This window comes from Bos javanicus, chromosome 13, assembly GCF_032452875.1.
Source record: "Bos javanicus breed banteng chromosome 13, ARS-OSU_banteng_1.0, whole genome shotgun sequence".
NCBI lineage: Eukaryota > Metazoa > Chordata > Mammalia > Artiodactyla > Bovidae > Bos > Bos javanicus.
In genome coordinates this window covers 78977334-79000567 of record NC_083880.1, presented here as the reverse complement: position 1 = coordinate 79000567, position 23234 = coordinate 78977334, and the positions used below count along the sequence as shown (strand labels likewise).

Below are 23234 nucleotides of genomic sequence, written 5' to 3'. Positions count from 1 at the left end.
TCACCCTAAGACTCTGCCTCTCTGAGCCTGTTTCCTCGTCAGTGATGTGCAGGCGATAAACTCTTGGGTCAGCACCAGAGTGGCCGCTGAGATATCTGGTCAGCTGCCGGGATCTGTTGCTGTTGTTAATCTCTAAGTTGTGTCCAGTTCTTTTGCGACCCCGTGGACTGTAGCCCGCCCGGCTCCTCTGTCCACGGGATCTCCCAGGCAAGATCACTGGAGTGGGCTGCCATGTCCTTCTCCAGGGGCTCTTCCTGACCCAGGAGTCAAACTCATATCTCCTGCATTGGGAGGCGGATTCTTCACCACTGAGCCAGGGGAAGCCCGCCAGGTGCTGTAGAGTTAAGCATTTCACATGCATTCTCTCAGTTCAACTCCCCACAAGCTTGGGAGATTGGATATTGAATCTCAGGAAGGAGAAATACCTGCCTAAGATCGTGCCCATGTTGGTGGTAAGACTGAGGCTCAAACCAAGATATCATGGACTCCCAGAGCCTGTTCTTGACTCCACTCTGTACAGCCCCACTGCCTGGCTCCACACCAACCAGCAAGTTAACGACTCGAGCAATGGCAGCTTCTGCTATTCCTGCTCCTGGAGCTACTTGGCCAAGACTGCCCTTGTGAGATGGCTGAAGGGCTCCACAGGCAGCTGGGGCCCTGGGACTCCTGGAGCACCAGGGGTTGTGTTGTATCCATCACAGCCAGCTCAGCAATCAACGTGATACTGACTCAGGAAGCTGCCCTCCTTTAGCCTCCCAGGCAGAGGATAAATGCCAGGTGGGTCAGACTAGTCTCCTGTAGAAGCAGAGTGGGGTGAGGGACATACACTGGGGAAGCGGGGGAAAGCCCATCGTGAGGCTCCGAGGAGGCTGGGTGAGGCTCCCCTGGCTTTTCTCTGCCTCCGTCTTGTTCTGTCTTGGGAAGACGTTATCCTGCCCTCGTCAGGCTAAGGGCTGAGCTCTGGTGAGCCTGAAAGGATGTGGTGCTCCCCCAGATGAGGCCGGGCAGCTCCAGCCTGCAACCCCACGGAGGCAGGGCTGCCAGAGCAAGCAGATGTTTTAGCCTAAGTAAACACGAATGTGTTAGTTGCCCGTTGTGTCTGACTCTTTGCGACCCTGTGGACTGTAGCCCGCCAGGCTCCTCTGTCCATGGGATCCTCCAGGCAAGAACACTGGGCTGGGTAGCCACGCCCTTCCCCACGGACTGCCCCACGGGAGAACCTGGGCCTCCTGTGCTGCAGGCAGATTCTTTACCGTCTGAGCCACCAGGGAAGCCCTTTAGTATATGTCCCATGCAGTATTGGAGACATACTTATACTTTACAAATTATTTGTTCATCTGAACTTCACGTTTAATTGGGCATCCCGTATCTTATACGACAGCCCTACACGGAGGGAAAGGGCTGAGGACTGCCTTGCTGGCCCCCGTCATGAAAAATCTACTTGGATTGGGCCATGGCGATCCCTTTCGAATCCATGCTGGGATCTGAATTCTCTCTGAGTCAGCCTCTGCATCTTCCTTAAAGGCACATTTTTTAAAAAAATTTTATTTTCCTGCCTAACGTCCTCCCTTGGCTCCCCATTAGCCAGGGCTAAAGGCTAAACTCTTCGGCCAAGTGTTCTCTATGCCCTGTTGTGGCCCCAGGGCTTGGACATAGAGAGGGTCAGTGACCACCAGCAGGATGAGCAGACGCCCGGATCCCGGAGGATGCCCTGGCTACCTCCAGCCTCCCCGCGCCTCCCTCCCCCTCAGCATCCTGCCAGGGCCGCAAAAGCTGCTCCACTCCTGTCTCCCAGCCCCCTGACCCCCAACTCCTCCCAACTCCTACTCTTTCTTCAAATTTCAGCCTTCTCTTGACCTCCACCCACGGCTTACGTAGTATTGGGCTGGCCAGAAAGTTCACTGGGATTTTCCATAGGATGTTTTTGGCCAACCCAATAAAAAGCCTGCCCACCCAACTGAGCAGGCAGAAGATGCTGGCTGTACTCTAAGCACTCAGGAGTTTGTCAGTCTCCCCGCATCGAGGTCAGGTGGGTGGTCCCCTTTTTACACCCAGGAAGGGTGAGGCCTGATGCTGGGAAAGACTGAGGACAGGAGGGGGCGACAGAGAATGAGACGGTTAGCATCACCGACTCAGTGGACGTGAGTTTGAGCAAACTCTGGGAGACAGTGAAGGACAGGGGAGTCTGGCGTGCTCCAGTCCATGAGGTCGCAGAGTCAGATGTGACTGAGTGACTGAACAAGGGTAAGGCCGAAATCTCAAGCCACAAGGTTAGGCCCCACTTTACCAGCTCCCCTCTCGGTTGCCTGTATATGGAACTTTCCACCCTGGGTGGTAACTGCCTGTTGACTTGCCTGACACCTCTGCTGCCCATGTGCTCCATAAGCTGGGGCAGGGGTAGATAGGGTCTTGTCAGAACCTAGATCAACATTTATTGACTGCTTGCTACATTCCAGGCACTTTCAAAAGGTTTTATGTTTCACTCAATTCCCACAATAATCCCTTGAGTTATAAGTATTGTCTTTATCCCCATTTTACAGATAAAGAAACTGAGGCACAGAGAGGTTAGGGTAGTAGGTCAAGCCTCAAAGCCAGGGGTCAGGTTGGGAGTCAGACTTGAGCCATCCCATCTAAGCAGCACATCTGCCTTTCTCCACCCGACTTATTTCACTCAATCCTCTCAAGAGCCATCCATCTTATTACAAATAGCAGATACCGTATGATTTCACGCACGTGGAAAATGAGAAGCAACGCAAATAAACAAAATCAAACAGGGATACACAGAGAACAGAGCAGTGGCTACCACAGAGGAAGGGGCAGGAGGGAGGTGGAAGTTGCTCAGTCGTATCCAGCTCTTCGTGACCCCGTGGATGATACAGTCCCTGGACTTCTCCAGGCCAGAATACTGGAGTGGGTAGCCTTTCCCTTCTCCAGGGGATCTTCCCAACCCAGGGATCGAACCCAGGTCTCCCGCATTGCAGGCAGATTCTTTACCAGCTGAGCCACCAGGGAAGCCCGAGGAAGGGCATGGGGAGGTAAAAAGGATGAAAGGGACCCACGGTGCAGTGGCAGATGGAAAGGGAACGTTCGGTAGTGAGCACCTGATGCAAAGAGCTGACTCACTGGAAAAGACCCTGATGCTGGGAAAGACTGAAGGCGGGAGGAGAAGGGGCACCAGAGGATGAGACGGTTGGATGGCATCACTGACTCAATGGACATGAACTTGAGTGAGCTCCGGGAGATGGTGAAGGACAGGGAGGCCTGGCGTGCTGTGGTTCACGGGGTCGCAGAGTTGGACACGACTGAGCGACTGAACAACAGCAACACTGCAGGGTATACAGAAGAGAAACGTAATGTGTGTGCATGAAACCCACATAGTGCTATAAACCAGTGCTACCTCAATAGAAAATAAAGGAAACAAGAAACAAGAGTGAAGTGGTTTGCCAGAGGCCCTGCGGCTTCGTGGTGACAGCTGGGATGGGAGTGCTAGGCTGCTAAGGACCACGCCCACCACCCTGATTTCACAGCCCCTCGAAACCTAACGTGAGGCATGGAGGAGGAACGGAAACCAGTCAGGAGAAGTTGGGGGGGAGGGGTTGGTCAGAGGCGCAGCTCATGCAAAGGGAGGGTGGTGAGCAGGAGGGAACCCCCCAACCCCTAGGACCCAAAACCCCAGCATCCCTGGAGCACAGACTGTGTGGTGGGGAAATGGGACAGCCGGGGTGGTCAGGTAGGGACTTGACCCTGAGGGCAATGGGAAGCCACGGAAAGCAGGAGCAGAGACAGATTCACTGTCCCCTGCTCATCCCTCATTTGGGATCACGTGACCACTTCTGGCCGATGGGAGGTCAGACGTACCCTTTCCAGGCTGAGGCATCTAAGACCCAGGGCACAGACCTGCAGGACTCCTCCTGCCACAGGGACGCTGGGCCCACAGGCAGGTAAAGGATGGGGGCCCTGGGAGATGGGAGGCGCCATTCCACAGGGAGCTTCCCTGCAGAGGCCCGGGATCCACAGCCTGCTCTGTGTCAGTGAAAAGCAAACGCTCAGTTCAGCCACTGAGGCTCTGAAGCCTGCTCACAGCAGCTGGCGCTGCAAGTCCAGCCTGACTACATCAGTATGTGGAGGACGAGACACCCATGGTGACTCACGGTGGGGGAGAGGCTTTGGTGGAGCAGGCTTAGTAGGTATCAAATTAAAGTTGAATCCGAAATACTGAGGTTTCAGTTCGTGCACATTGGATTTCCGCCTCTGTTCCACAGGCTGAGATCTCTGTCTTGTACACTGTGGGCACATAGTAAGTGGGGAACCAAGGCAGGACGGGGGGCTGGGCTGTCTCCTAGGACTCAGCCCCCCGTGGAGGAGCAGACAGGGGCTTGAGTTCTCACCCTACCACCAGTGGCTGGCCACCCACCCCTGGTCAGCTCCTTTTTTCCCTGTCTCCTGGCACTAGGGCTTTCCCAAAGCTCCTCTGCAGACCCAGGTTGGGGGTGCCCTCATCCTGGCCAGTGAGTTGAAGGAGCAGGTGTTAGTCATTCAGTCGTGTCTGACTCTTTGTGACCCCAAAGACTGTAGCCCACTAGGCTCCTCTGTCCCTGGGATTCTCCAGGCAAGAATAGTGGAGTGGGTTGTTATTCCCTTCTGCAGGGGATCTTCCTGACCCAGGGATTGAACCCAAGCCTCTGGGGTCTCCCGCTTTGCAGGCAGATTCTTTATCAGCTGAGCCACCAGGCAAGCCCCGAATGCGCAGGTGGGTCTTCTCAGATCAGAAGACATCGGCTGAAAAAGACAGAGCCTCTTGCTCAATCCTGCTTCCTCCCTGGGGAGAAATAACACCCGTCTGAAGCTTCAGCCGCCACGTTGTGAGTCTGAGACAACAAACTGGGGGCCAAAAGGTCAACTCGGAAAGGGCCCTCTCACCACATGGGGCATCCTTTAACTTCTGCTCTCCAGACCTCTTGTTAAAAGAGCAAATATTCCCTGAAATAATGCCATTTGCAGCAACATGGACGGACCCAGAGAATGTCATGCTGAGTGAAGTAAGTCAGACAGAGGAGGAGAAATAAATGACATCCCTTCGATGTGGAATCTAAAAACAAGTGATATAAATGAAATTACTCACAAAACAGAAAGAGGCTCACAGACTTAGAGGATGAGATTACGGATGCCAGGGGGAAGGACAGAGGGACGGGATAGTTAGGGAGTTTGGGATGGACATGTACACACTGCTGTATTTAAATTGGATAACCAACAAGGACCCACCGTATAGGACAGGGAACTGCTCAGAGTTATGTGGCAGCCTGGATGGGAGGGGAGTTGGGGGAGAATGGACACATGTGTGTGTGGCTGAGACCCTTCCCTGTGCGCCTGAAACCGTCACCACATTGTTGGTTAGTCAACTATACCCCAGTACAAAAGAAAAAGATTTTACAAAATAATTGAAAAAAAATAAAAATTACAAAATTTTTTCTATTTCTTTACATTTGTGTCCATATAAAAAAGAGCAAATATTCTCATCCTTTTAGCTCCAGTTAGAAGGTTTTTTCGCTACCCAGATCCTAATGCTGCTGCTGCTGCTGCTAAGTCACTTCAGTCGTGTCCGACTCTGTGCAACCCCATAGACGGCAGCCCACCAGGCTCCCCCGTCCCTGGGATTCTCCAGGCAAGAATACTGGAGCAGGTTGCCATTTCCGTCTCCAATGCATGAAGGTGAAAAGTGAAAGTGAAGTCGCTCAGTCCTGTCCGACTCTGAGCAACCGCATGGACCGCAGCCTACCGGGCTCCTCCGTCCATGGGATTTTCCAGGCAAGAGTACTGGAGTGGGGTGCCATCGCCTTCCCCAGATCCTAATACACCCTAACAATTATGCTTTTCTCTTTCGCAACTGCAACCTATCAGTAGTGTAAATGGTTATCTCAGCCCAGGAGGATGAGTCTCACTGCTGAAGCAAGAAAAAAAAGCCACTGTCTCTGTGGGCTAATTGTCACATCCACCATTGGCATAGTCTGGAATCTGAGAGCTGGAGCATCCCTTAGTTGGGGATCTTGGCCTCTGATCCTGCAGGTTGTGGACATTCAAGGTCTGTGTTAAAAGCTTTACAGCCCAGGCCTGTATCGGAGGCTGATCGGATGCCAGCTGCTCTCAGGTTTCACATCTCCTTCCCAAAGCTCAGTGTGCAGCCCCACAGCCATCTGTGCGGGGAGCTTTGCAGGCAGGCTTAATCATTAGCGATGCTTTACACGTCTGCGGGAGGCAGCAAGCCCATGTCTGGGGTGCCGTGGCCTCCTACAGATAAATCCCTATTTCCCCAACCAATCAGGTCTCCATCAGGCTCCTGTCTGCTTCAGCAAACAGAACTCTGAGCCCAGTGATGCCACATCAGCGTTTACTTCTGTCTCATCACGCACATACCAATCTTAAATTCATAGAAAGTAAGAGTGGAAAGGATTTGAGAGGGCAGTGGGCCCAGCGTATCCATATTACAGATGGGAAGACTGAGGCCTGCAGAGGAGGTGAATTTGGCCCTGGCTCACGCTACGACTTAGAGGCAAAGCCAGAGCTAAAATCCAGGTCCCCATGGATATCAAAAAAATCTCTTAAACATAAACTGGACACAAATACCTATATGTCCACACAAGTATTACAATAAAATAGAAAGATGTTCCTCTGGGTTTTGGAATGAGATCATGAAGATCAAGTGGTCAAGTGTATATAAGAAGCCACACTTAAAGTGGGCTGATTATTTTAAATGCGTCTTGTAATCGAGAAGCCCAGAGACGTGCCCGACTTCATCCAGCAAGCTGAGAAATCTCTTCTGGATGCTCCGTCTCACAGCTGTGCCATGCTCTGCTGACCCGTGCTGGGGGTCCCCATGGGGCGGCAGGACAGCCCTGAGCATCCCCAGGCCCACAGCCAATCACTTTTACAAGCCCAGAGGGAAGAAAGTGCCCCCCCAAGACCCAGGGCTGACCCTCCTCTGAACAGCTAACTGCGGCCAAAGGACGTGGCGCTCAACCCTCCTAGCCAACCACCTGAACAGGAGTGGGCCAGGTCCTCCGAGAGCCCTGTGCTTTCTCAGAGGCGGGGAAGGGGGTTCACCAGATGGCTGCGTCAGCGAGGAGTGTGAACTGTAGTCCCTTTGGTGTCCCTACAGACCCCAAAACACGACTCCCACATGTGAGTGAACACATGAATGAATGGCGTCTCATGAACACTGGCTTGCCGAACCGTCCGTGCTGAGTGCTTATGCTATAAAGCTGTGAGGACTCTCCCATCTCTCTTCATACTTTCCCCTGTCACAGCCCAAGTCTTCTGCAAGGCCCTGGAGAAGCTGGTGAACAGGAAAAGCAAGAAGGGACCTATTTCGATTGTGCCAGGGGATCAGGAAAGGTCCCCACCCGATGCTGATCAAGACCTTTGCCCCCAGGCACTTCCTGCCATGACGGGACCCCTGACCTTCAGCACAAAGGACTGTCACAGAGCACAGAGCAGAGGCTTCAGAATCCGGCAGACCTGGGCTCAAGCCCCAGTGCTGCCCCGTGTCAGCTGAGGGTCCTCCTGCACTTCCCGCCCCGCTCTGAGCTCAGTGTTCTCACCGGTGAGGTGGGAGTAGCTAGAGAGCCTGTCCCTGGGAGCCGGAGGCAGAGGGGCCGGGTGACAGGACGGGTCGGGGGCACAGTGCTTGTGACACATCCTGGGTGACACCACTAGCTATTCGGGTCCCAGGCGCCACTCTTGACCCCTTTGACGTCCAACATACTTGTCAGAAAAGCACCTGGTTGGCAGGAACAGAGCCCTCTGGGGCTTTAATAATAAAGAAGGGGGTGGCGAAGCGTCCAGAGTACGAGAATAACAAATACAAGGGGCTACCATAGTCTACTGAAAAGTTCTGAAAGAATAATTCTCTTAATCCCCCCAGTAATCCCGCTGGAGATCTGCTATTGCATCCCTTATACAGATGAGGAAAATAGAGGCTCAGAAAGTCTAAGTCATCTGCCCATTTTACGCAGCTAGTGTCCAAGATCAGGGCTTTTAAACAGACATAGAGGACAGAGCTATGGAGAGGGCAGGAGAGGGTGAGATGTATGGAGAGAGTAACATGGCAACTTACATTACCATATGTAAAATAGATAGCCAATGGGAATTTGCTGTATGGCTCAGGAACTCAGAGTTTGTATCAACCTAAAGGGGTGGGATGGGAAGGGAGGTGGGAGGAAGATTCCAGAGGGAGGGGACATATGTACACCTACGGTTGATTCATGTTGATCTTGGCAGAAAACAACAAAATTCTGTAAAGTAATTATCCTTCAATTGAAAAAAAAAATAAATTGAAAAAAAAAAACAAACCTGTGATCCCACCCTCCCCTTCATCAGGAAGGCGGCACGTAACCCAAGTTCACCCAATCAGAGTGCCCTGGCCTCCCTCCCAGAGGGACGGGGGTGTGGATGGACATGTTATCTGAAGACACCAATCCAATCCTGGCAGGGCTTTTACGGAAAGACCTCTCTCTCTGCAGGAGACGCTACGCAGGGGGCCACCAATTCCCATCTGCAACTGGGAGTAAAGTCAGATCCAACAGAACCGAACGGACTGGGAGTCGGGGAGAGGAAGTTTCCCAGAAGGAAATCAAGATGCTGTTTCCAGGGGAAGAGGGAAGGAGGGCTGTCCAAACAGCAGATGGTCATCACGGTCACAATTACCAGGGGGCTCTGCGAGCCACCTGCCAAGTATCAGACCATTGGCTTCCTCATGACCCCAGATCACCCAGCACATGTACTGATCGGGTCCCAGTCCAGGAGAAGGGTCCAGGCCAGAAAATGATTCAAGGACCCCCCGATGAGCCAGGGAGGCACTGACTTTGCTCCCCAGTTTAAATGCGGGACTCAGATTATCTAAGTTTTATCTGCCACTCATCGCCCTCTCGCTGACTCTAATTATTTTGTCAGGATGCTTCTCTAGAGCCAGGCTCTGCTCTTCCCCAGCAGCCTCCCCGGGGCTTGGCTGTAAACAGAAGGGTGGATGTGGATGAGCCCGGAGCGTCAGAACTGCGGCACTGAGATAACGGGTGCAGCTGTGCGGTGAGAGCGGGATGAAGTTTGAGAGTCTGTCGCTGTTTGTGCATCCCCATCACCTCCCCGCCACCAGCGCTGGCTGAAAATGACAAGACTACCTAGAGGTCATTTATCAACCCCACCACCTGCCAAGCCCACTTAGCACCTGGTCCCATCCATTCCCCCTCCTAACTCTTCTTCAAAATCCACTCTCTGTTGTCCATCTTTTTCCCTGTATCACCTCTGCCTGACCGTAGCATCCCTCTCACTGATCATACCTCCACCCTTGCCGTGTGTACTAAGTCGCTTCAGTCGTGCCTGACTCTTTGCAATCCTGTGGACTATAACCCGCCAGGCTCCTCTGTCCATGGGATTCTCCAGGCAAGAAGACTAGAGTGGATTGCTCCAGGGCATCTTCCCAACCAGACACTGAACCCACGTCTCCTGTGTCTCCTGCGTGGCAAGTAGATTCTTTACCTCCAAACCACTGGGAAACCCTCCACCGTTGCCATCCAGAAGCAAATACAACCCTAGAATCCATTCCCCTCACTCATGAACATCCTGCCAGAGTTCCCTATTGCCCTCAGAATAAAGTCCAGGCTCCTTGGCTTGGAGGAACCTGCGTGGCTTGGCCACTGACACTTCTTTCTAGCTTTCTGTCACTATCTCACAATGAACTCTGGGTTCCTCAGATGCACGAAGTTCTCTCCCCTCTCTGAGGTCTTTGCTTTTGCTGTTTCCTCTACTTGCAACACTTCTCTCCCTTTCTTCACTGGCTTAAATCCCAGCCATCCTTCAGTGCTCAGCAGAGAACCCGTTGTCTGGAGAAATGCTAGTTTCGCCTGCTGCAGGCTCCCATAGCATTCTGCTCTGTGCCAATCACGAGTAAACTGTCATTCTTTATTTGCCATAAAACATGCACACACAGAGTATGTGTTTTGGGTTGGGGAGGGACTTTGGCTTATTGTTCAGTTTCTCTAGCACAATGCTTGGTACATAAAAGGCACCCAGTACATTTTTTGTTGGGGTTCCCTGGTGGCTCAGGGGTAAAGAACCTGCCTGCCAATGCAGGAGATGCAGGTTCGATCCCTGGGTTGGGAAGATCCTCTGGGGAAGGAAATGGCAACCCACTCCAGTGTTCTTGCCTGGAGAATCCCAGGGACGGGGGAGCCTGGTGGGCTGCCGTCTATGGGGTCACACAGAGTCGGACACGACTGAAGTGACTTAGCATAGCATAGTATAGCATATCTTCTTTGATAAAGTATATTTTCAAACCTTTTGAGCTTCAGAGTTCCTTATATATTCTGCATTCAAGTCCTTTATCAGATAAGTAATTTACCAATATTTTCTCCCATTTTATGACTTGTTTTTTTCTTCTCTTAAAAGTATATTTCAAAGAATAGAGTTCCTAATTTTGATGAATTCCAATTTATCAATTTGTTCTACAGTGTGAAAACCTTCTCTGGGCAAAAAGCCAAGACAATCATACAACTCCTATTGACTCCCTTCTCTCAGAGATAACTGTTATCCCTGCTATATATGATCACATATGTTGCTTCTTTTTCCCCTAATTTTTGAATAATTTAAAAAAGAAAGGTAAATCTAGCCTCTGTTACTTCATCTTGATTTTAGTAAAAATCTCTACAAGTTTTGATACTTAATCTTTTCATTATTGAATTGAAAATATTTTCTAATCTCCACTGTAATTCCTACACTTGATCTTAGCCAAAAGACTGAAGAGTGATCCACTATAATTTCTTCTTTAACATATCAGTTATTTATTCCAAACACGTGGGAGTTTTCTAGTTATATTTGAATTAATTTCTAGCTTAATTCTACTATAATCAGAAAATATATTCTATGTGATTTCAGCCCTTTGAAATTTGAAGAGACTTGCCTTATGGCCTAATGTGTAGTCTATTTTGTTAAATGTTCCATGAGCTCTTGACAAAAACGTGTACTCTGTAGTTCTAGGGTGCAACGTTCTATATATGCCAATTATGTCAACTTATTAATAATGTTGATTAAATGTTCTAAATCTTTAGCTGTTCTGATTATTTTTTTCCTACCAGTTACTGATAGAAGCATATTAAAAATCACTTAATAAGATTGAGATTTGTCTATTTCTCCTTTTGAAAGTGAGAGTGAAAGTTGATCAGTTGTGTCCAACTCTTTGGGACTGTATAGTCCATGGAATTCTCCAGGCCAGAATACTGCAATGGGTAGCCATTCCGTTCTCCAAGGGATCGAATCCAGGTCTCCCTCATTGCAGGTGGATTCTTTACCAGCTGAGCCACCATGGAAGCCCAAGAATACTGGAGTGGGTAGCCTATCCTTTCTCCAGGGGAATCTTCCCAAACCAGGAATCGAACCAGGGTCTCCTGCATTGGAGGTGGATTCTTTATCAGCTGAGCTTGTCAATTTTAAGGCTATGGTATCATACACAAACAAATTTAGAATTGCCATATATTTCTTAGAGAGTGTGATTTTTATCCTTATGGAATATCCTTCTTTACCTCTAGTAATATTTTTACCTAACAGTGTATTTTCAGACAACACTAATATCTGAATTTTCTATGGTTCTATTTCTGTTGGCTGTATCTTCTCTTATTTTTTTTTAATCTTTTTGTCTTTCTGCTTACTTGTTGTTGTATGCTAGACATTGTAGGTGGAAAATGTAGAGGATTTTAACCTCTACATTTTCTTAGAGTGGATTCTCGAGAAAGTAGAAGCTCAGACCTTGACCTGTACATAGACAGTTCATTTGGGGTGGTAATCCAAATGCACAGGCGTGGGGTTCTGAGTAGAATAAAACGGGAAAAAGAAAAAAGCAATTTCTGGGCACCTCCTTGAGTTGGTCGTTACCTTAAGCTACTGGTGATTGATCCTGCCAAGACCTCCTAAAAAATATAAATATAACTCGGAATTTTCTTCCTGAAGAATGGAAGGGAGATGTACTTACTCTACAACCCACATCTCCCATTGATGAAGAGTTGCTCTGTAAGTGGATAACTCCCTTTTACTTCCAGGCTGCATGTGTATGAAAGGCAGGTTCCCACAGGCACCAGAGAACCCCTGGTCTGGGAAGTTAAGGGATATGCAGAGGTTGATGCAGCGTTCTCGAGTGACACCTGCATAAAGCTAGCTCTGGGAGCTGTGGCTGCAGTGAGATCCAGGGCAACAGGATGCAAGGAAGAGCAAATGTAAATGTTCCGACCTCTTTCCAAAGATTTACCTCTGCTTCTGGCAGACAACCAGGTTAAGATCAACTTAATCCAATCAGGGACTGAGATGACTCACTGTTGAGCTTCAGTCTTTCTGAGAGAGGATCTAAGCTCATCCTTACTCCCAGGGAGCAGCTCTCCAGGGCTCCAACTGAAAGCTGAGGCTGTTCCCCAGGGCCCCTCTTTCTTGGCAGGCCCTGAATGCCAGTGTTTGTTGCCCTAGCTCTATAAATCTGCCAAGAGTATTGCTCAGCCCATCAGCCCCTGCTTCCAAATCAGCAAATGCTGCAAAAGGAAAATTGTTTGAAATACTAGACTCAAGCCTGGGAGCTTCTCTTTTTTCCTGGGATCTTGGCCCCTCAAACCCTTAGCAGCTTTCTAAAACCTTCAAAGGGATTTTTTTTTTTTTTTGGTCTAGGTTTCCCATTCATCCTCAACAGGAAGACTGGCCCAAGACAAGCTAGACTGCCATTGCCAGAATCAGGACACCCTCGGTTGCCCGTGAAAAGGTTAATGGTGAACATGGCACCATGATGTTAAAAACTGCCTTAGGGAATAGAGTCATCTCAAAAGCCAAGTCTGAGCTCTGCATCCGTTAAAGAATGGTTCCATCCTTTGTCATCTCTGCTTTGCAGGATCCTCCTAGGGCTGGCACAACGCCTGGCATTTAGCACATACTTAAAATGTACCAATAAATAATCTGCATACCAAGCTGATTTTGTGTCTGTGGAGGATGCCTGTAGGGGCTGGGAAGAGCACGCCCCATCTCAAAGTCTCTCTGCCGCTGCTAAGAAGCTGAGGTGGAGGTTCACAGACTTCCTCAGTCATAAGAACCTCTTGCAAAGACTATGATATCAGCTCATTTCTGGGCTCCTCTCTGCAGATTCTCATTCAGCCCTAAAGCCAGTGTCCATCAAGAGAATCTACCCAGTGTGACAACGACCCCAGCACTGATATCTGCCCAGGACCCGAAATTCTTGATTTAGGGAAGACTCAGTCTAGGGACTCCCCCTTGAAGAGGACCTCCTGGCTAAGAGGAGCTGAGGTTGAAGGTACAGTATCTGCTGGGATGGTTTTCTCCAAAATGTAGAACCTTTATGACTTCGGATGGTGAGGAGGAGGGAGCACCATATTAAAAAGCATTGAGTCAGAGAGGGGGTGGCTCCTGGTCTGTCGTCCTGTAGGATAAAGGCTCAGGACGGTGCTACGATGTCTCTGAGAGTCCTCTGACACCTGTCATTTCCCCTCCGACAAAAAAGGGGCAGGTGTCAGGTTAAGAGCCTTCTTAGGCAGCTGAATCTAGCTGGTATATAATGACATTACTTCCATTGTAGCTCTATTTCCTATAAATCCTACTTTTAGAACATGATCTTGGCTTCCTATTTGTGTAAGTTTCCCTTTAAGTAAACTCATGTGAGTTTATGTAAACAAAAATATTAAGTTACTAGTAGCCTGGTTCATACATAAATATGGCAAAACTCAGGAAGGTTGTGTGCAAAGAAGTGAAATTTGAGGAAGTGTGTACTTAAGGAGTTCTCCTTCACTTGGAGCAGACAGGTGTGACATGAAGACTCTAGAGAGCAAGAGAACCAAAGCAAATGACCTCCTCTAGGGCTTATCACCTGACCAGGGAGGATCCAGGGTGAGTGGGCCAGATGGTCAGGCTGCCTGAAGTGCCCTCTCCCTGGGATGCGTTCCACTGGGTTCTAATGACGCATTTACCAGCGATCCTAGTTCAGATGCAAACATTCTGAGGAATCGAGAGTCCTCAGTAGCACCCCCGATGCCTGCCCTTTGAGACTGAACCGGGACAAGTGTTCACCCACAGGAAAGTTCTCGCTTCACCCACCAGAATGGGGAAACGGGGGGAGGTGAGAACTTCCGTGTGGGTGCCTGGGACCTGAGAGACCCGGGAAGAATGCTGGAGCGGGCGGGCGCCTTCTTCACAAGCATTCACGGAATGTCGTCCACGGGCCCCTGAACCTTCACCACGGTGGACCCAATGCTCACCATCAATGGGACAGCTCTTCCCACTTCCAGAACCTTCCGAGTTCCATTAGTGAAGGCCACTGATTGGATCAGCACACATTTGCTGCAAAAAAACTGTAAGATCCATTCCACTCCTGCATATGTATCTGGAAAAAAAAAATGAAAACACGAATTCAAACAGATACATGCATGCCAATGTTCCAAGTAGCATCATTCAAAATAGCCAAGGCATGGGAGCAACCTAGGTGCCCATCAGCAGCAACTGGATAAAGACGATGTGGGTCTATATGTATATATGTATATATATACACACACACACGTAATGGAATGTGAGCTAAAAAAAGAGTGAAATTCTGCCGTTTGCAGCGATGTGGATGGACCGAGAGAGTATTATGTTCAGTGAAATAAGTCAGAGGAAGACAAAGACTGTATATCACTTACATGTGAAATCTGAAAAATAACACAAAGGAATATATATATGCAAACAGGACAGACTCACAGACATAAAAAAAACTTGTGGTTACCAAAGGGGAGGGACAGGGACAAATTAAGGGTGTGAGAGTAACAGATACAGACTCTTATGCATAAAACAGATGAACAACCAGGATTTACCAATAGCGCAGGGAATTACGGGCTTCCCTGATAGCTCAGACAGTAAGAATCTGCCTGCAATGCAGGAGTCCCAGATTCAATCCCTAGATGAGGAAGATCCCCTGGAGAAGGAACTGGCAACCCACTCCAGTACTCTTGCCTGGAGAATCCCATGGACAGAGGAGCCTGGTGGGCTAGAGTCCATGGGGTTGCAGAGTCAGACACAGCTAAGCGACTAACACATACATACACACATAAGGAAATTATACCCGTGATCTTGTAATAACCTACAATGGAGAATAATCGACAAGTACTGAGTCACTATGCTGTACACCCGAATCTAAAATTATATTGTAAATCAACTATACTTCAGTTAAAAAAGAAAAAAGTAAGGTCCGCAGATGGCACAACCATGAGGGAGCAGAGGAAGTCAATGACCCCGCCTGCCACGTGACCTAAGATGAACGACTCTTCTTCCCCCAAACACCGTGACGGTGACAGAGCCACCCACGGCACTCACACCCACAGCTAATTTCTCATCGTGCAGCTTTCACAAATGAGTGACGGGGAAGATATTTATCAGGGAAATCTTTCTGTCCATGCAGCCACCCAGACTACGGAATGTTTTTCTTCTTCAATTTCTGTCTTATGCGTCCTGCAGAAGCAAATAAGAATGAGTTAAGGAGCCTCTCTGGGAAGGCAGGAGATAAATATACATGTTTCAGAACCAAGAAACATCCCGCCTGTAAGGGATGGAGGCTGAAAAGAGAGGAGTAAGATGTAAAATGGCAGCCCAAGGGTCCAGCAGTGTGGTTGGTTTTTTTTTTTTTTAATGTTTAAAATACGTAAACATTCAGATATCTAAAATAAAAAATCCAGCTATCTGGCTTTTCTGGAAAAATAAGTTCTGACCCCATGGTAGGAAAGATGTCAACTGCCTGGCAGAGTGACGTGACCAAGGTGCAAGCTCTCCGGTTTGCCTCCACCCTCCCAGCCCACTTCACTCGTTCCCTCCCGAGTGATCAGCTCCCCTTGGTGTGCCCCAGACGGTTCTGGTCTTACAACTGAAAGTCCCGTGTCCGAGGCACCCAGTCAGTCCTGGACAAACCAAGACAGTTGCCTGCCTTAGGTATCTGCCTGGTCCCAAGAAACAGAGGCAATAATACTCACATAGTTTGTGTTTCATGCTAAGCAGAGTTCTCGGCATCTTAACCAAATTAACTCCCTTAATCTTCACAGAAACCTCATAGTATGAGGCAGGTACTAAAACCATCCTCATTATTACAGATGAGACCCTGAGGCACAGATAGCTGAAGTCATGCCCAGCCCAGAGGACTCTGCTATGGGCTAGGACTTCAGTCTCATTCCGTGTGTGTGTGTGTGTGTGTGTGTGCATGCACGTGTGTGTTAGTCACTCAGTCGTGTCCGACTCTTTGCGACCCCATGGACTCTAGCCCACCAGGATCCTTTGTCCATGGGATTCTCCAGGCAAGAGTACTGGAGTGGGTTGCTTGCCATTTCCTTCTCCAGGAGATCCTCCTGACCCAGGGATCAAACTTGGGTCTCCCACATTGCAGGCAGATACTTTACCATCTGCCCACTGGGGTCTCTAATCCAGGTGAGCCAAGGCCTCTCATTTTATGCTGATGTGAAAGGAAGGCACACGGGCTGCTTCTCACCCACTTATCCCCATGGCTCTGTGTGGCAGATGTGTTCCTTGCCTGTGTTAGTCGCTCAACTGAGATTCTATAAAGATGAAATACTTGGGGCTGTGGCAGCTACTTTGTGACAAAGGTCAAGCTTAAGGATGGAAAGTCAACAGATTCAGGAACAGAAAAGTCCAGCCCCCAAACCTCTTGTAGAGTGACCCCACCTCCAGATTCCTTTATATACTGACACTGTGAGTTCCTTACCCTGTTTTTGCAACTGAAGTAATGCTCAAAATTCTCCAAGCCAGCCTTCAATAGTACATGAACCGAGAACTTCCTAATGTTCAAGCTGGATTTAGAAAAAGTAGAGGAGTAAGAGATCAAATTGCCAACATCCGCTGGGTCATCGAAAAAGCAAGAGTTCGAGAAAAACATCTACTTCTGCTTCATTGACTACACTAAAGCCTTGACTGTGCGGATCACAATAAACTGTGGAAAATTCTTAAAGAGGTGGGAATACCAGACCACCTTACCTGCCTCCTGAGAAATCTGTATGCAGGTCAAGAAGCAATAGTTAGAGCCAGACATGGAACAGCAGACTGGTTCCAAATTGGGAACAGAGTACGTCAAGGCTGTATATTGTTGCCCTGCTCATTTAACTTCTGTGCAGAGTACATCATGAGAAACGCTGGGCTGGATGAAGCACAAGTTGGAATCAAAATTGCCGGGAGAAATATCAATAACCTCAGATATGCAGATGACACCACCCTCATGGCAGAAAGTGAAGAGGAACTAAAGAGCTTCTGGATGAAGATGAAAGAGGAGAGTGAAAAAGTTGGCTTAAGACTCAACATTCAAAAAACTAAGATCATTGCATCCAGTCCCATCACTTCATGGCAAATAGATGGGGAAACAATGGAAACAGTGACAGACTTTATTTTCTTGGGCTCCAAAATCACTGCATATGGTGACTGCAGTCATGAAACTAAAAGACGCTTGCTCCTTAGAAGAAAAGCTATGACATACCTACAAAGCATGTTAAAAAGCAGAGACATTACTTTACCAACAAAGGTCCATCTAGTCAAAGCTATGGTTTCTCCAGTAGTCATGTATGGATATGAGAGTTGGACCATAAAGAAAGCTGAGTGCCAAAGAATTGATGCTTTTGAACTGTGGTGTTGGAGAAGACTCTTGAGAAACCCTTGGACTGTAAGATCAAACCAGTCGATCCTAAAGGAAATCAGTCCTGAATGTTCATTGGAAGGACTGATGCTGAGGTTGAAGCTGTAATTCTCTGGCCACTTGATGTGAAGAGCCAGCCCTTTAGAAAAGACCCTGATGCTGGAAAAGACTGAAGACAGGAAGAGAAGGGGACGACAGAGGATGAGATGGTTGGATGGCATCACCAACTCGGTGGACATGAATTTGAGCGAGCTCTGGAGATTGTGAAGGACAGGGAAGCCTGGTGCGCTGCAGTCCATGGGGTCGCAAACAGTCAGACACAACTGAGCGACTAAAAACAACAAATATCCTAACTAATACACCATGGGACCCTCAAGAATGCCCTTGCTTTTCCCATGAAGTCTAGAGCAGCTTGCTCCCTATTTTCCTTCTGTCTGTGCTCCTCATGACCTTATAGAGATTTCCAAGGTTTAGGGGCACCTCGTAAGCATGAGACACCCCAGACCAGTTTCACTATGCCAGGCACATTAAAGAGATCAGTTGGTTGATAGGCCAAAACGTCACCATATAGAAGGGAACCAATTCAAGAGAAGGGCCAAGTTTTCCTGCAATTCACTCAATAAGCAACTCTGTACGCTGGGCTTCCCTGGCGGCTCAGACAGTAAAGAATCTGCCCGAAATGCAGGAGATCCCCTGGAGAAGGAAATGGCTTGCCCGCTCCAGGATTCTTGCCTGGAGAATTCTACGGACAGAGGAGCCTGGCGGGCTACAGTTCATGGGGTCCCAAAGAGTCAGACATAACTAGCAACTAACACTTTCACTCCTCTTTGAGTTTCTACCAAAGGCCAAGAACCGTCCAGATCGTGGTCACTTCATGTCTCTCGAATCACCTCACCCCATCGCAGCGTCCTCAGGTCCTGCTGTGACACTCACTGCCTTTAACAGGACGCTTCACCTTTCTGTGCCTCAGTTTCTCCATCTTTAAAATGGAGATAAAATAATTCCAGCCTCCTGAGGTCACTGGGATGATTTAATAAAACAGTGATGGCAATGTTTTCAACAAAGCACCTGGCATGTAGAGATGCTCCATGAATGTCCGTGATTATCTCTGATTTGGGGTGGAAAGTGGAATAATTTAGTAAAGCGAGGACACCAGTGTTTCCATTCTGCAAGTAAGGAGCTTAAAACTCTGAGATTCTCTCAAGGCACCCAAATATCTAAATTTGAGTTTAGACCCAGATCTGTCCAAGTACAAAACCTATTCTAGAGAGTGGAATATTATTTTGAAGTAGGTAATAAAGAGAAGGAAAAAAAAACACAAGAATTTTTATCCACATTTGGGATCCTAATAAAAAAGCAAAGCTGCCTTTTGCATGGCAGCCTAAACATTTTTCAGTGAGACCTTTGATTAAAGACAATTACCCTTGCTTTGGTGATAGAAAAGCTGATCTCAGCGAATCAAGAAAGCTATCCCCAAATGACAATTGGAATTAAATATCCACTCAGCTACTCCAGATGGTCTCTGAAGCCATGGAACCACAAGACTTGATTACAATGACAAGTACAGGGTCACGGGCCCGGCTGGAAGAGAACAAAATCCACTTTCAAACGATTCTCCAATGACTTCAATTAACTGTGGGCTAAAGCAGACAGTTAGCTGTATAAGCACAGATCTCTGCTTTTAATTAAATTTCCTCTAGTCTAAATGCCGCTTTGAGATTTTCAGAAGGAAAACACAATATCCAGGAAATGCAATTGGATCTGATGTGTGTGTGTTGTGTAGAGTTCAGGTGGACCCTACCCCCCCAGAAGCACGTGTAAAAGCTCATATTTATAATTATTATTAGCAACCTTCTCATAAGACCCACACTTCTACTCACTCGGTTTCCATCCGTCCTATCTGCTAAGTCACTTCAGTCGTGTCCGACTCTGTGCGACCCCATAGACAGCAGCCCATAAGGGTCAGCAAACTCCAGCCCCCAGGGCCCAGCGTGGGCAGTGCTTGTTTCCCTAAACATAATTCTGGAATACAGGCTCGCTTGTTCGTTTCTTTACCTACGACTGCCTGCATGCGGCCCCAGCAGAGTGGAGGCCTTAGGTGGCCAGCAAAGCCCAAGACGTTTGCTGAGCCTTGCAGAGGCCGTAGGACAAAGCCCCCCTGAAGAGTCTGTCGGCCGTGCTCAGGAGTCTGGACTTCATCCAGGAGGCAGCAGGGAGCCACTGAAAGATTCGGAGAAGGCTGCAGAGTGGCCGCGGGGAGCGGGGGAGGTTGGAGCCCAGCCCCACCTGGGGCCACTCACCCCACCTGGATAAGGCTGCTCGTTGCAAACTCCTGTGAGGCTACTTGGGCGCTGTTGCTGGTGTGGCCAGCCCTCCTGCCAGGGAGCAGAACCAGCCCCACAGGCCCGGGGGCAGTGCCCCTCCCCGACCAGGCTGCAGCCCCCAGACAGCAGCTGGAGAGACGCCAGGCTCCCCGTGCCACACAGCTCCCAGCTGGACAGAGCCCTGGGTGCCCACGAGGCTCCCAGCCAGATGGAGCTCCCAGCTGGACGGAGCCCCAGGTGCCCACGAGGCGCCTGCCCCCACGGCAGACCCTTCCGTGTCCTCTTTCCTTTCCCCCATGGCCAACACCAAACCCCTGTCATAAGCTCTGCTTCTGGGGGACCAAACAAGACAGCTGGATCCTCCTCTAAGAAAGATCGCTCGGGGTGTCCCTCAGACAGTGATGGGATGGGAGTCCGGAAATCTGGTTGCGGCAGAAATGACGGGGCCCCGTGTCTCAGGTACCCGGGCCTCCCCCACCGCCAGTCAAGCACCAGGCCCAGACCGGACCTGCCTCCCTCCTGGGAGCTCAGGAACCCGGCCTCCTCCGCCCACCTGCACGGCGGCCCCCGGAACCCCGACACCAGCACCTCTTACCACCTCCCCCTTGACCACACAGCAGCCAGACGGGTCCTGCTCCTCCCGGCTCAGGCCCTCCTGCGGCTTCACTTTGCTCAGAATAAAGTTAACAACCTTCCTCTGAGCTGCAGGGACCTGCCGTGACTTGTGCCCGCCGCACGGCTCACTCCATGCCCCCTCCCCTGCTGCCCCCAACTCACTGGCCCTGGGTTCTGTGCACAGGCTTCCTCTCCCTGCTCCCGCTTCCTCCAGATCCACGCCACTTGCCCCATGACCCCTTCCGTCCCACTCAAAGATCCCCTTCTCATCGAGACCACTCCTGAGCACCCCATTTTAACGGCATGTCCCTCTCCTGACTCACAACCCTCCTTCTCTGCCCGGCTTGTCCCCATTGCACCGGCCACCATCCGACATCAGCACGGCTCTGATCTGCCGGCTTGGCTGAGGGTTTATCACCCCCTCCCTCATAGCTCAGCTGGTAAAGGATCTGCCTGCCATGCAGGAGACTGTTGGGAAGATCCGCTGGAGGAGGGATAGGCTACCCACTCCAGTGTTTTTGGGCTTCCCTGGTGGCTCAGGCGGTAAAGAATCTGCCCACTATGCGGGAGACCTGGGTTTGAGCCCTGGAGAAGGGATCGGCTACCCACTCCAGTCTTCTGGCCTGGAGAGTTCCATGGACTGTATCGTCCACGGGGTCGCAAAGAGTCAGACACGACTGAGCAGCTTGCACTTCACTTACCACCCCTACCAGACCACGAGGGCTTCCCTGGTGGCTCAGTGGTAAACGATCCGCCTGCCAATGCAGGCAACCCGCGCTGGACCCCTGGGGCGGGAAGATCCCCTGGAGAAGGAAATGGCAGCCCTCTCCAGTGTTCTTGCCTGGAGAATCCCAAGGACAGAGGGGTCTGGCGAGCTCCAGTCCATGGGGCCTCAGAGAACTGGACACGACTGAGCGACTAAACAAGTAGACCATGAGCTCCAGGAGGACAAGTCACGAGTCTGTTTGCTTTCGCTTTATCCACAGCACCCGGCAGAGCTGTGTATGGGCAGGAAGGTCCTCAATGAATGTTTATGTGGAGGAAAGAAGCGGATAGGGAGGCCTGTTCCTCTATTCCCTAGGCAGAGGCATCCACTTCTCCCCACTATTTCAGGTCCAGACCTGCTCACCCTCTCCCAGGCCGGCAGGCAGGCAGCAGAAAGGAATCGGAGAGTGAGCGGCCCGGCCCTGGGTCTCAGCTCTAACAGTGTTTCAAGATGTGACAAAGTGCAATCAGCACGGGCTGGACTTGCGTTCAAATCCCAGCTTCTCCACCGACCTGCTGAGTGACCCCAGGCGAGTTGCTAAACCTCGCGGGAGCTGAGGGCGCTAGTGGTGAAGAGTCTTCCGGCCAAAGGAGGCGACGCAAGAGACAGGGGCTCAGTCCCTGGGGTGGGAAGATCCCTTGGAGAAGGAAATGGCAACCCCACTCCAGTACTCTTGCCTAGAAAAGCCTATGGACAGAGGAGCCTGGTGGGCTACAGTCCATGGGGGTCACAAAGAGTCGGACGTGACCGAGCACACACATCTAGGGCTGGAGAGGTGGTCCACTGTTTAGTGCCCTGGGGGCCCTGTGAGGGGAACCGAGTAACTCAGAGTCTGAGTTTAGTGTCCTTGTTTGAAAGATGAGGAGAAAGATCATCAAAAAAGACTGTGCCTACTCACCCAAAGGACAGCTTTAAAAACAGAAGACGGTGCCCCTGACCTCTGAAGTCTTCCTCTAGAGCCGCCAGATCTGAGAACAGAAGTCTGCGGTTTCAGCTTAGCATTTAGGTTTAAATTAGCTCCACCTGCATCAATTTACTAGTAAAGAGGGTCATTTATGCCATGCTTTGAGTAGAGCAAGTTATCGTTTTCTTTGGGCAAGTCCACCAGAATGACCAAAGGGAAGGGGCGCGAGCTCAGGGGACACCGTCCCATTTTCTTCGAATGACAGAAAACCACGTGTGAACCTGAGCAAATTTAATTTTCTCCTCCAGCTCAATATTTGCAGCAAAGATTTTGAGAAACCAAATTGGATTTTCGGGAAGGGGGAATGTCTTTTAACACGCGCCACTGCAGCTGGGCAGATTCAACTTGTTGCAACCAGAGGGCAGTTTCCTGGACATGCCGAGGGGCTCAGTTCATGTGAGCCTAAGCAAGGAAATGGGGCTTCCCAGATGGCTCAGGGGTAAAGAACCTGCCTGAAATGCAGGCGGTGCCGGTTCGACCTCTGGGTCAGGAAGATCCCCTGGAGGAGGGCTTGGCAACCCACTGCAGTATTCTTGCCATGGAGAAATCCCATAAACAGAGGAGCTTGATGGGCTACAGTCCAGGGGTTGGGTTGCAAAGAGTCAGATATGACTGAGCACAAAACAGCAAAGGCATAGACCTTTAGCCCTAAGCGGACGGGGAGGATTTTAGCCAAGGTCTTGAAGCACGTTATTCCCAGGGTCTCATAGAATTGGGAGAAATAATGACCCAGCTTTCAGAAATATAGACTTTGAGGAGGAAGATATTTTGGACACCACCTAGGAGATTCACCTACTATGCACCCAGGGCTCTCTAAAACTCTGGCCAGGAGAGAGTTTAAGAGACTTCAGCCATCAGTTACAATGACTCCTCCTATTA

The 23234-nt window shown here is 49.8% G+C and overlaps 1 protein-coding gene across 1 annotated transcript in view; it reads right to left on the bottom strand.

Moving 5' to 3' along the window:
- LOC133258802 (collagen alpha-1(I) chain-like) overlaps positions 1–23234 on the bottom strand; it is a 282801-nt gene that overhangs the window by 148387 nt on the left and 111180 nt on the right. Inside the window, exon 4 of the mRNA XM_061435519.1 lies at positions 14286–14410. Coding sequence (XP_061291503.1) covers positions 14286–14410 — 125 coding nt within the window. The remainder of the gene's footprint in view (positions 1–14285; positions 14411–23234) is intronic.